This window comes from Taeniopygia guttata, chromosome 33, assembly GCF_048771995.1.
Source record: "Taeniopygia guttata chromosome 33, bTaeGut7.mat, whole genome shotgun sequence".
Taxonomy (NCBI): domain Eukaryota; kingdom Metazoa; phylum Chordata; class Aves; order Passeriformes; family Estrildidae; genus Taeniopygia; species Taeniopygia guttata.
In genome coordinates this window covers 1092563-1105615 of record NC_133058.1, presented here as the reverse complement: position 1 = coordinate 1105615, position 13053 = coordinate 1092563, and the positions used below count along the sequence as shown (strand labels likewise).

Below are 13053 nucleotides of genomic sequence, written 5' to 3'. Positions count from 1 at the left end.
CCCTCCCAGTACAAACCAGTAACCTCAAACCTCTTCCCAGTTCCCTCCCAGTCCCTCCCAGTATAAACCAGTTCCCTCCCAGTTTGTCCCAGTCCCCTCCAACCCCCTCCCAGTACAAACCAGTAACCCCAAAGCCCCTTTTCACCCCTCCCAATTTATCCCAGTCCCTCCCAGTTTATCCCAGTTCCCTCCCAGTCTGTCCCAGTTCCTCCCAATCCCCTCCCAGTCCATCCCAGTCCCCTCCCAGTCCCTCCCAGTTTGTCCCAGTCCCTCCCAATCTGTCCCAAACCCCTCCCAGTATAAACCAGTTCCCTCCCAGTCCCCCCCAAACCCCTCCCAGTCCCTCCCAATCCCCTCCCAGTATAAACCAGTACAAACCAGTAACCCCAAACCCCCTTTTTCACCCCTCCCAGTATAAACCAGTCCATCCCAGTGCCACCATGGACCTCCTCCAATCCCTCCAACACTTGGCCAACGACAACTTGACCTTCTTCACCCCCACCTCCGGCACCACCGGCGCCGCCGCCGCCACCGCGCGTCGCTTCGCCGCCGCCTTCGCCGCCATCTTGCGCCACGGCCGCCATCTTGGCCCCGCCATGTCCCACCTGGCCCAGGTGGCCCCAAAATTCGATTTGGACGAATCGACGCCGGGAAACGGTTACCGGAGTTTGATGGAGATCGTCCAAATCTGCGTCGACCGCGCCGTCCAACGGTGCCGCCACGTCGCCGCGCACCGGAAAAGCCTTTTCTTCCGCGCCGGCGCCAACGCCGCCGAAATCGAAGCCGTGGCCGCCGCCTTGGGCCAGTTGAGGGCGTTGTTGGTGTTGGCGGCCAAGATGGCGGCGGCGGCCAAAGGTGGGCGGCTCTTCCCCGATGGAGAGGACAATGAGGAGGAGGAGGAGGAGGAGGAAGGGGAGGAAGGCATCAGCGCGGTGGTGCTGCGCGAGTACAGCACGATGCACAACGGCTGTTTCTACGGCCGCTGCCTCGGATTCCAGGTGAGACGTTTTGGGAAAATTTGGGATTTTTTGGGTTTTTTTAGGATTTTTTGGTGATTTTTTACGTTTTTTTGGTGGTTTTTTACGAGTTTTTGGTGGTTCCTTAGAGTTTTTTGGGAGTTTCTTGGAGTTTTTTTGAGTTTTTTGGAGTTTCTTGAAGTTCCTTCAACTTTTCTTGGAGTTTCTTGGAGGTTCTTGGAGGCTCTTGGAGGTTCTTGGCGGTTTTTCGAGTTTCTTGGCGTTTTTTTGGAGTTTCTTGGACGTTCTTGGAGGTTCTTGGAGGTTCTTGGTGGTTTTTTGGAGTTTCTTGGCGTTTTTTGGAGTTTCTTGGAGGTTCTTCAAGGTTTTTTGGAGTTTCTTGGAGTTTTTTGGAGTTTCTTGAAGTTTCTTGGCGTTTCTTGGAGGTTCTTCAAGGTTTTTTGGAGTTCTTTGGAGTTTCTTGGAGGTTCTTGGTGGTTTTTTGGAGTTTCGTAGAGTTTTTTTGAGTTTTTGGGAGTTTTTTGGAGTGTCTTGGAGTTTTTTGGTGTTTTTTGGTGTTTTTTTGGAGTTTCTTGGAGGTTCCTCAAGGTTTCTTGGAGTTTCTTGGAGTTTCTTGGAGGTTCTTGGTGGTTTTTTGGAGTTTCTTGGAGGTTCTTCAAGGTTTCTTGGAGGTTCTTGGAGGTTCTTGGAGGTTCTTGGTGGTTTTTTGGAGTTTCTTGGAGGTTTTTTGGAGTTTCTTGGAGGTTCTTCAAGGTTTCTTGGAGTTTCTTGGAGGTTCTTCAAGTTTTTTTGGAATTTTTGGGAGTTTCTTGGAGTTTTTTTGGTGTTTCTTGGTGTTTTTTGGAGTTTCTTGGAGGTTCTTCAAGGTTTCTTGGAGTTTCTTGGAGGTTCTTGGAGGTTCTTGGTGGTTTTTTGGAGTTTCTTCAAGTTTTTTGGAGTTTCTTGGTGTTTTTTAGGAGTTTCTTGGAGTTTTTTGGAGTTTCTTGGAGTTTCTTGGAGTTTCTTGGAGTTTCGTGGCGTTTTTTGGAGTTTCTTGGAGTTTCTTCAAGTTTTTTGGGGTTCCTTCAAGTTTTTTTGGAGTTTTTTGGTGTTTCTTGGAGGTTCTTGGAGGTTCTTCAAGGTTTTTTGGAGTTTCTTGGAGTTTTTTGGAGTTTCTTGAAGCGTCTTCAAGTTTCTTGGAGGTTCCTCAAGTTTTTTTGGCGTTTCTTGGAGTTTCTTGAAGTTTTTTGGAGTTTCTTGGAGGTTCTTGGTGGTTTTTTGGAGTTTCTTGGAGTTCTTTGGAGTTTTTTGGAGTTTCTTAAAGATTTTTTGGAGTTTGTCGGAGTTTTTTGGAGTTTCATGGTGTTTCTTGGAGTTTTTTGGAGTTTCTTGGTGTTTCTTGGCGGTTTTTTTGTAGTTTCTTGGAGTTACTTGGAGTTTCTTCAAGTTTTTTTGGAGTCTCGTGGTGGTTTTTGGTGGTTTCTTGGAGTTTCTTGGAGTTTCTTGAAGTTTTTTTGGAGTTTCTTGAAGTTTCTTGGAGTTTCTCCAACATTTATTGAGTTTCTTCAAGTTTTTTTGGTGTTTCTTGGAGTTTTTTGGAGTTTCTTCGAGATTTTTTGGAGTTTCTTGGCGTTTCTTTGGAGTTTGTTGGCGTTTCTTGGAGATTTTTGGAGTTTCGTGGCTTGTTTGGAGTTTCTTGACGGTTCTTAGAGTTTCTTCGGGTTTTTTTGGAGTTTCGTGGCATTTTTTGGAGTTTCTTGGCGGTTTTTTGGCGTTTCTTGGAGTTTCTTTGAGCTTTTTGGAGTTTCATGGTAACCCCAAGATTTCTTGGCCAATCTTGACTCCGTTGGCCAACGGTTGGGTTCCGTTGACCATCGGTTGGGTTCCGTTGACCATCGGTTGGGTTCCGTTGACCATCGGTTGGGTTCCGTTGGCCAACGGTTGGGTTGACGTTGACCATCGGTTGGGTTGACGTTGACCATCGGTTGGGTTCCGTTGACCATCGGTTGGGTTGACGTTGACCATCGGTTGTGTTCCGTTGACCATCGGTTGGGTTCCGTTGACCATCGGTTGGGTTGACATTGACCATCGGTTGGGTTCCGTTGGCCAACGGTTGGGTTGACGTTGACCATTGGGTCACTCTTGACTCTGTTGACCATCAGTTGGGTTCCGTTGACCATCGGTTGGTTCCGTTGACCATCGGTTGGGTTCCGTTGACCATCGGTTGGGTTCCGTTGACCATCGGTTGGGTTCCGTTGACCATCGGTTGGGTGTCCTTGACCATCGGTTGGGTTGATGTTGACCATCGGTTGGGTTCCGTTGACCATCGGTTGGGTTCCATTGACCATCGGTTGAGTTGACATTGACCATCGGTTGAGTTGACATTGACCATCAGTTGGGTTCCGTTGACCATCGGTTGGGTGTCCTTGACCATCGGTTGAGTTGACATTGACCATCGGTTGGGTTCCATTGACCATCGGTTGGGTTCCGTTGACCATCGGTTGAGTTCCGTTGACCATCGGTTGAGTTCCGTTGACCATCGGTTGGGTTCCGTTGACCATCGGTTGGGTTCCGTTGACCATCGGTTGGGTTCCATTGACCATCGGTTGAGTTCCGTTGACCATCAGTTGGGTTCCGTTGACCATCGGTTGGGTTCCGTTGACCATCGGTTGGGTTCCGTTGACCATCGGTTGGGTTGACATTGACCATTGGTCACTCTTGACTCCGTTGACCATCGGTTGGGTTCCGTTGGCCATCGGTTGGGTTCCATTGACCATCGGTTGGGTTCCGTTGACCATCGGTTGAGTTCCGTTGACCATCGGTTGAGTTCCGTTGACCATCGGTTGGGTTCCGTTGACCATCGGTTGGGTTCCGTTGACCATCGGTTGGGTTCCATTGACCATCGGTTGAGTTCCGTTGACCATCAGTTGGGTTCCGTTGACCATCGGTTGGGTTCCGTTGACCATCGGTTGGGTTCCGTTGACCATCGGTTGGGTTGACATTGACCATTGGTCACTCTTGACTCCGTTGACCATCGGTTGGGTTCCGATGACCATCGGTTGGGTTCCGTTGACCATCGGTTGGGTTCCGTTGACCATCGGTTGGGTTCCGTTGACCATCGGTTGGGTTCCGTTGGCCATCGGTTGGGTTCCGTTGACCATCGGTTGGGTGTCCTTGACCATCGGTTGAGTTGACGTTGACCATCGGTTGGGTTCCGTTGACCATCAGTTGGGTTGACGTTGACCATCGGTTGGGTTCCATTGACCATCAGTTGGGTTCCATTGACCATCGGTTGGGTTCCATTGACCATCGTTGGGTTGACATTGACCATCGGTTGGGTTCCGTTGACCATCGGTTGGGTTCCGTTGACCATCGGTTGGGTTGACATTGACCATTGGTCACTCTTGACTCCGTTGACCATCGGTTGGTTCCATTGACCATCGGTTGAGTTCCGTTGACCATCGGTCACTCTTGACTCCGTTGACCATCGGTTGAGTTCCGTTGACCATCGGTTGGGTTCCGTTGACCATCGGTTGGGTTCCGTTGACCATCGCTTGGGTTCCGTTGACCATCGGTTGGGTTCCGTTGACCATCGGTTGGGTTCCGTTGACCATCGGTTGGGTTCCATTGACCATCGGTTGGGTTGACGTTGACCATCGGTTGGGTTCCGTTGACCATCGGTTGAGTTGACATTGACCATCGGTTGAGTTGACATTGACCATCAGTTGGGTTCCGTTGACCATCGGTTGGGTGTCCTTGACCATCGGTTGAGTTGACATTGACCATCGGTTGGGTTCCATTGACCATCGGTTGGGTTCCGTTGACCATCGGTTGAGTTCCGTTGACCATCGGTTGAGTTCCGTTGACCATCGGTTGGGTTCCGTTGACCATCGGTTGGGTTCCGTTGACCATCGGTTGGGTTCCATTGACCATCGGTTGAGTTCCGTTGACCATCAGTTGGGTTCCGTTGACCATCGGTTGGGTTCCGTTGACCATCGGTTGGGTTCCGTTGACCATCGGTTGGGTTGACATTGACCATTGGTCACTCTTGACTCCGTTGACCATCGGTTGGGTTCCGTTGGCCATCGGTTGGGTTCCATTGACCATCGGTTGGGTTCCGTTGACCATCGGTTGAGTTCCGTTGACCATCGGTTGAGTTCCGTTGACCATCGGTTGGGTTCCGTTGACCATCGGTTGGGTTCCGTTGACCATCGGTTGGGTTCCATTGACCATCGGTTGAGTTCCGTTGACCATCAGTTGGGTTCCGTTGACCATCGGTTGGGTTCCGTTGACCATCGGTTGGGTTCCGTTGACCATCGGTTGGGTTGACATTGACCATTGGTCACTCTTGACTCCGTTGACCATCGGTTGGGTTCCGATGACCATCGGTTGGGTTCCGTTGACCATCGGTTGGGTTCCGTTGACCATCGGTTGGGTTCCGTTGACCATCGGTTGGGTTCCGTTGGCCATCGGTTGGGTTCCGTTGACCATCGGTTGGGTGTCCTTGACCATCGGTTGAGTTGACGTTGACCATCGGTTGGGTTCCGTTGACCATCAGTTGGGTTGACGTTGACCATCGGTTGGGTTCCATTGACCATCAGTTGGGTTCCATTGACCATCGGTTGGGTTCCATTGACCATCGTTGGGTTGACATTGACCATCGGTTGGGTTCCGTTGACCATCGGTTGGGTTCCGTTGACCATCGGTTGGGTTGACATTGACCATTGGTCACTCTTGACTCCGTTGACCATCGGTTGGTTCCATTGACCATCGGTTGAGTTCCGTTGACCATCGGTCACTCTTGACTCCGTTGACCATCGGTTGAGTTCCGTTGACCATCGGTTGGGTTCCGTTGACCATCGGTTGGGTTCCGTTGACCATCGCTTGGGTTCCGTTGACCATCGGTTGGGTTCCGTTGACCATCGGTTGGGTTCCGTTGACCATCGGTTGGGTTCCATTGACCATCGGTTGGGTTGACGTTGACCATCGGTTGGGTTGACGTTGACTCTCCGCAGTTCGTTCCGTCGCTCCGACCGTTCCTCCAGACTTTGGCCATCGGTCTCGTCTCCTTCGGCGAGAATTACCGAAACCGCGACCCCGGCATCGGTGAGACGCCGAATTCCGGCAAATTTGGGGGAATTTTGGAAAATTTCGGGGAATTTTTGGGAATTTTGGGTCGATTTTTTTAAATTTTGGGGCGAATTTCTGGATTTTTTAGGATTTTTTGGGGAAATGTTGGGAATTTTTGAGAATTTTGGTGAATTTTTTGGGAATTTTGGGTGGATTTTTGGGAATTTGGGTGAATTTCTGGATTTTTGGGTGGATTTTTGGGAATTTTGGGTGAATTTTTGGATTTTTGAGAATTTTTGGGATTTTCTTGGGGAATTTTTGGAAATTTTGGGTGAATTTTGGATTTTTGTGAGTATTTTGGGACTTTTGGGGTGAATTTCTGGATTTTTGGGAATTTTTTGGAATTTTGGGCAAATTTTTCGGTTTTTTGGGTGAATTTTGGGACCTTAGCGGTGAATTTGTGGATTTTTGGGAATTTTGGGGTGATTTGGGGTTTTTTTGGGGTGATTTTGGGGGTTTTGGGTCTCCCCAAGTGGATTTTGGGGTTTTTGGGGTGGATTTTTTGGTTTTTGGGTCTCCCCCAGTAGATTTTGGGTTTTTTGGGTCCCCCCAAGAGGATTTTGGGGTGATTTTGGGGCTTTTTTGGGGTTGTGGAGCTGATTTTGGGGTGAATTGGGGTTTTTGGGTCTCCCCAAGAGGATTTTGGGATGATTTTGGGGTGGATTTTGCGGTTTTTGTGTCTCCCCAAGCAGATTTCGGGATGATTTTGAGGTTTTTTTGGGGTGGATTTTGGGGATTTTGTGCCCCCCCCAAGAGGATTTTGAGGTTTTTGTGTCCCCCCAAGTAGATTTTGGGGTAGATTTTGGGGTGGATTTTGGGGTTTTTGGGTCTCCCCAAGCGGATTTTGGGGTTTTTGTGTCCCCCCAAGCGGATTTTGGGGTGGATTTTGGGGTTTTTTACTCTCCCCAGGTGGATTTTGGGGTTTTTGTGTCCCCCCAAGCAGATTTTGGGGTGATTTTGGGGTTTTTTGAGATTTTGGAGTAGATTTTAAGTATTTTGGGCCTCTCCAAATGGATTTTGGGATTATTTTGAGGGTTTTTTGGGGTGGATTTTGGGGTTTTTGGGTCTTTCCAAGTGGATTTTGGGATGATTTTGAGTGGATTTTGGGGTTTTTTACTCTCCCCAGGTGGATTTTTGGGGTTTTGGGTCTCCCCAAGCGGATTTCGGGATTATTTCGGGGTTTTTTGGGGTGGATTTTGGGGGTTTTGGGTCTTTCCAAGTGGATTTTGGGATGATTTTGGGGTGGATTTTGGGGTTTTTGGGTCTTCCCAAGCAGATTTGAGATTATTTTGAGGGTTTTTTGGGGTGGATTTTGGGGTTTTTGGGTCTCTCCCGGTGGATTTTGGGATGATTTTGGCGGGTTTTTGGGGTGGATTTTGGGGATTTTGGCTCTCCCCAGGTGGATTTTGGGTTTTTGTGTTCCCCCAAGCAGATTTTGGGGTGATTTTGGGGTTTTTTTGGAGTTGTGGAGCTGATTTTGGGTTCTTTGGGGCGGATTTTGGGGTTTTTGTGTCCCCCCAAGCAGATTTTGGGGTGATTTTGGGTTTTTTTTTGCCAGGGGTGGCGGCGGGGTCGCTTTTCACCAGCGGGAAATTCGCTCTGGACCCGGAGCTGCGCGGGGCCGAGTTCGAGCGCCTGACCCAGAACCTGGACGTGCATTTCTGGAAAAGCTTCTGGAACCTCACCGAGACCGAGCTGCTGGCGGTCAGAACCCAAAAAACCCCAAAAAAACCCAAAAAACCCCCCAAAAACCCCAAAAAACCCCCAAAAACCCCAAAAAACCAGCTCGGGACCCCCAAAAAACCGACTCAGGACCCCAAAAAACCCAAAATACCCCCAAAACCATCAGAAAAATGCCATAAAATGGCACCAAAATCTCACCTTGAGCTTCTGGAACCTCACCGAGACCGAGCTGCTGGCGGTCAGAACCCCAAAAATCCCAAAAAAACCCAAAAAACCCCAAAAAACCGACTCAGGACCCCAAAAAACCCCAAAAACCCCCAAAAAAAACAGCTCGGGACCCCAAAAAACCGACTCAGGACCCCAAAAAAACCAAAATATCCCAAAAAAAACCCCAAGAAGTGACTCAGGACCCCAAAAAATTCCTCAAAAACCCCAAAAAAACCCAAAAAACTGACTCGGGACCCCAAAAAAACCCCAAAAAGTGACTCGGGACCACAAAAAAACCCCAAAAATACCCCAAAAAATCCCCAAAAACTGACTTGAGACCCCAAAAAACTTCTCCAAAATCCCCAAAAACTGACTCAGGACCCCCCCAAAAAACCCAAAAACTGACATGGGAACCCAAAAAACCCTAAAAACCAAAAAACCGACTCAGGACCCCAAAAAACCCAAAATACCCCCAAAACCATTGGAAAAATGCCATAAAAATGCACCAAAATCCCATAAAAATGCACCAAAATCTCACCTTGAGCTTCTGGAACCTCACCGAGACCGAGCTGCTGGCGGTCAGAACCCCAAAAAACCCCAAAAAACCAGCTCAGGACCCCAAAAAAACGATTTAGGACCCCAAAAAACCCCAAAAATACCCCAAAAAAACCCCAAAAAGTGATTCAGGACCACAAAAAACCCCAAAAATACCCCAAAAAAAACCCAAAAACTGACTTGGGACTCCAAAAAACTCCTCAAAAACCCCCAAAAACTGACTTGGGACCCCCAAAAAACCCAAAAACTGACATGGGAACCCAAAAAACCCTAAAAACCAAAAAATTGACTCAGGACCCCAAAAAAACCCAAATACCCCCAAAACCATGGAAAAATGCCATAAAATGGCACCAAAATCCCATAAAAATGCACCAAAATCCCATAAAAATGCACCAAAATCTCACCTTGAGCTTCTGGAACCTCACCGAGACCGAGCTGCTGGCAGTCAGAACCCCAAAAAAAACCCAAAACCCCCAAAAAAACCGACTCAGGACCCCAAAAAACCCCCAAAATACCCCAAAAAAACCCCAAAAAGTGACTTGGGACCCCAAAATACCCCAAAAAAAACCCAAAAAGTGACTTGGGACCACAAAAAAACCCCAAAATACCCCAAAAAATCCCCAAAAACTGACTTGGGACCCCAAAAACCCCCAAAAAACAGCTTGAGACACCAAAAAAACCCCAAAAAGTGACTCGGGACCACAAAAAAACCCCAAAAAGTGACCTGGGACCCCAAAAAACCCCCAAAAATCCCCAAAAAACACCCCAAAACTGATTTGGGACCCCAAAAAACCCCCAAAAAGTGACTCCAGACCACAAAAAAACCCCAAAATACCCCAAAAAATCCCCAAAAACTGACTTGGAACCCCAAAAAACTCCTCCAAAATCCCCAAAAACTGACACAGGACCCCCTCAAAAAACCCAAAAACTGAAATGGGAACCCAAAAAACCCTAAAAACCAAAAAACTGACTCGGGAACCCAAAAAACCCCCCCAAAAAACCCAAAAACTGACTCGGGACCACAAAAATACCAAAAAAAACCCCCTTTTATTTCAGATATTGGGGTAAGAACTTTGGGATTTTTTGGGGATTTTTTTGGGATTTGGAAATTTCAGGATCCTAAATCCCATTTTTTGGGATTTTTGGGATTTTGGAACCATTTCAAGGCATTTTGAGCCCGTTTTTGCACGTTTTTTTTGTCATTTTTTCACCATTTTGTCACATTTTGGGGTAAAATCTTCGGAATTTTTTGGGATTTTTTTTTAGGGATTTTTTGGGATTTGGAAATTTCAGGATCCTAAATCCCTTTTTTTTGGGAATTTTGGGATCCTAAATCCCTTTTGTGGAGATTTTTTTGCATTTTGAGCCTGTTTTTTCACCGTTTTTCGTCATTTTTTCACCATTTCTTTGCATTTTGGTGTAAAACTTTGGGGATTTTTTTGGGATATTTTGGGGGATTTTTTTGGGGATTTTTCAGGATCCTAAATCCCTTTCTTTGAGATTTTTGGGATTTTTGGGATCCTAAGTCCGTTCTTTGGGTATTTTGGAAGCATTTTGAGGCATTTTGAGCCCGTTCTTTCACCGTTTTTCGTCGTTTTTTCGCCGTTTCTTCACCGTTTTGACCCAAATCTTCGGGATTTTTTTGGAATTTCGGGAATTTCCGGCTCCTAAATCCCATTTTCTCCTGTCTCCGCAGTCGGTGGCGTCGCTGACGGCCGTGCAGGTGGGGCTGTGCCGCGCCCTGGCCGTGCCCCCCGAGCCCCTGGAGCACTTTTGGGGCTTTCGCTGCGGATTTTTGGGGTGAATTTAGGGATTTTGGGGATTTTTTGGGGTTTTTTTGGGATTTGGAAATTTCAGGATCCTAAATCCCTTTCTTTGGGATTTTTTGGGATCCTAAATCCCTTTCTTTGGCTTTTTGGAAGGATTTTGAGGCATTTTGAGCCCGTTTTTTCACTGTTTCTTTGCATTTTGGGGTAAAACCTTCGGGATTTTTTTGGGATATTTGGGGATTTTTTTGGGATTTGGAAATTTAAGGATCCTAAATCCCTTTCTTTGGGATTTTTAGGATTTTTGGCATTTTTGGGATCCTAAATCCCTTCTTTGGGTACTTTGGAAGCATTTTGAGCCCGTTTTTTCACCGTTTTTCGTCGTTTTTTCGCCGTTTCTTCACCTTTTTGACCCAAATCTTCGGGATTTTTTTGGGATATTTTGGGATTTTTTTGGGAGTAATCCCATTTTTTCTCTCTCCGCAGTCGGTGGCGTCGCTGACGGCCGTGCAGGTGGGGCTGTGCCGCGCCCTGGCCGTGCCCCCCGAGCCTCTCGAGCACTTTTGGGGCTTTCGCTGCGGATTTTTGGGGTGGATTTTGGGATTTTTGGGGATTTTTTGGGATTTGGAAATTTCAGGATCCTAAATCTCCTTTTTTGTATTTCTGGGATCCTAAATCCCTTTTGTGGAGATTTTTTCGCACTCTTAGCCCATTTTTTCACCGTTTTTCGTCATTTTTTCATCGTTTCATCGCATTTTGGGGTAAAATCTTTGGGATTTTTTTGGGATTTGGAAATTTCAGAATCCTAAATTTTGTTTTTGGGATTTTTGGGATCCTAAATCCCTTTTGTGGACATTTTTTCGCGTTCTGAGCCCATTTTTTCACCGTTTTTTGCCGGTTTTTCACCGTTTTTTGTCAGTTTTTCACCGTTTTTCACCATTTTAGGCTAAAATTTTTGGGATTTTTTTGGGATTTTTGGGAGTTTTTTGGGATTTGGAAATTTCAGGATCCTAAATCCCTTTTGTGGAGATTTTTTCACCGTTTCTTGTCATTTTTTCACCGTTTCTTGTCATCTTTTCACCGTTTTTCATCGTTTTTTCGCCGTTTTTTCACCTTTTTGACCCAAACCTTTGGGATTTTTTTGGGATATTTTGGGGGATTTTTTTGGGGATTTTTCAGGATCCTAAATCCCTTTTTTTTGGGATTTTTGGGATCCTAAATCCCTTCTGTGGACATTTTTTCACCGTTTTTCATCGTTTCTTCACCGTTTTTCGTCATTTTTTCACCGTTTTTCGTCGTTTTTTCACCGTTTCTTCGCATTTTGGGTTAAAATCTTTGGGATTTTTTTGGGATTTGGAAATTTCCCTTTATTTGAGATTTGTGGGATCCTAAATCCCTTTTTTGGGTATTTTGGAAGCATTTTGAGGCATTTTGAACCCGTTCTTTCACCGTTTTTCGTCGTTTTTTCGCCGTTTTTTCACCGTTTCGCACCAAATCTTCGGGATTTTTTTGGGATATTTTGGGATTTGGAAATTTCCCTTTATTTGAGATTTGTGGGATCCTAAATCACTTCTTTTGGGATTTTGGAAGCATTTTGAGGCATTTTGAGCCCATTTTTTCACCGTTTTTTGTCGTTTTTTCGCCGTTTCTTCGCATTTAGGGGTAAAATCTTTGGGATTTTTTGGGGTTTTTTTGGGATTTGGAAATTTCCCTTTATTTGGGATTTTTGGGATCCTAAATCCCTTCTTTTAGGATTTTGGACGGATTTTGAGGCATTTTGAGCCCGTTTTTTCACCGTTTTTCGTCGTTTTTTCGCCATTTCTTTGCATTTTGGGGTAAAATCTTCGGAATTTTTTGGGATGTTTTTGGGATTTGGAAATTTCAGGATCCTAATTCCCTTTCTTTGGGACTTTGGGATTTTTGGGATCCTAAATCCCTTTTGTGGAGATTTTTTCACGTTCTGAGCCCGTTTTTTCACCGTTTTTCGTTGTTTCTTCACCGTTTCTTTGCATTTTGGGGTAAAATCTTTGGGATTTTTTGGGTTTTTTCTGGGATTTGGAAATTTCCCTTTCTTTGGGATTTGTGGGATCCTAAGTCCTTTTTGTGGAGATTTTTCCACCGTTTTTCATCGTTTTTTCACCGTTTTTCGTCGTTTTTTCGCCGTTTCTTCACCGTTTTGAACCAAATCTTTGGGATTTTTTTGGGATATTTTGGGATTTTTTTGGGATTAATCCCATTTTCCCTCTCTCCGCAGTCGGTGGCGTCGCTGACGGCCGTGCAGGTGGGGCTGTGCCGGGCCCTGGCCGTGCCCCCCGAGCCGCTGGAGCTGCCCCTGGCCCGGGACCCCTCGCGCAGCGTCACCGTCGCCCCGCCCGGGGCTCACCTGGGCCCCGCCCCGCTGCACCTGCGGCTGCTCTCCTACCACCTGCGGCAGGGACAGGTGGGAATTTCGGGAATTTCGGGAAAATTTGGGAATTTCAGGAGGTTTGGAGAAGATTTGAGCCATTTAAATGGGATTTTGGGGGGTTAAAATGGGGTATAAATTGAATTTTTTGCGATTTTTTCCCCCATTTTTCATCATTCTTTGGTCATTCTTTGTCCATTTTTGTCCTAAACTTTTGTTCTTATTATTGGGAATTTTTGGGATTTTTTTGGGGATTTTTTGGGAATTTTTGAGATTTTTTTGGGAATTTTTTGAGGATTATTTGGGATTTTTTTGAAAATTTTTTTGGAATTTTTTGGGATTTTTTGGGATT

General features: G+C 46.3%; 1 protein-coding gene across 1 annotated transcript in view; it reads left to right on the top strand.

Annotated features, from left to right (window-relative positions):
* Positions 1 to 410: 410 nt before the first annotated feature.
* LIPE (lipase E, hormone sensitive type) overlaps positions 411 to 13053 on the top strand; it is a 40288-nt gene continuing 27645 nt past the window's right edge. Inside the window, exons 1-4 of the mRNA XM_072920780.1 lie at positions 411 to 998; positions 5972 to 6062; positions 7645 to 7790; positions 12552 to 12737. Of these exons, the coding sequence (XP_072776881.1) occupies positions 441 to 998; positions 5972 to 6062; positions 7645 to 7790; positions 12552 to 12737 (981 nt within the window). The 5' untranslated portion in view covers positions 411 to 440. The remainder of the gene's footprint in view (positions 999 to 5971; positions 6063 to 7644; positions 7791 to 12551; positions 12738 to 13053) is intronic.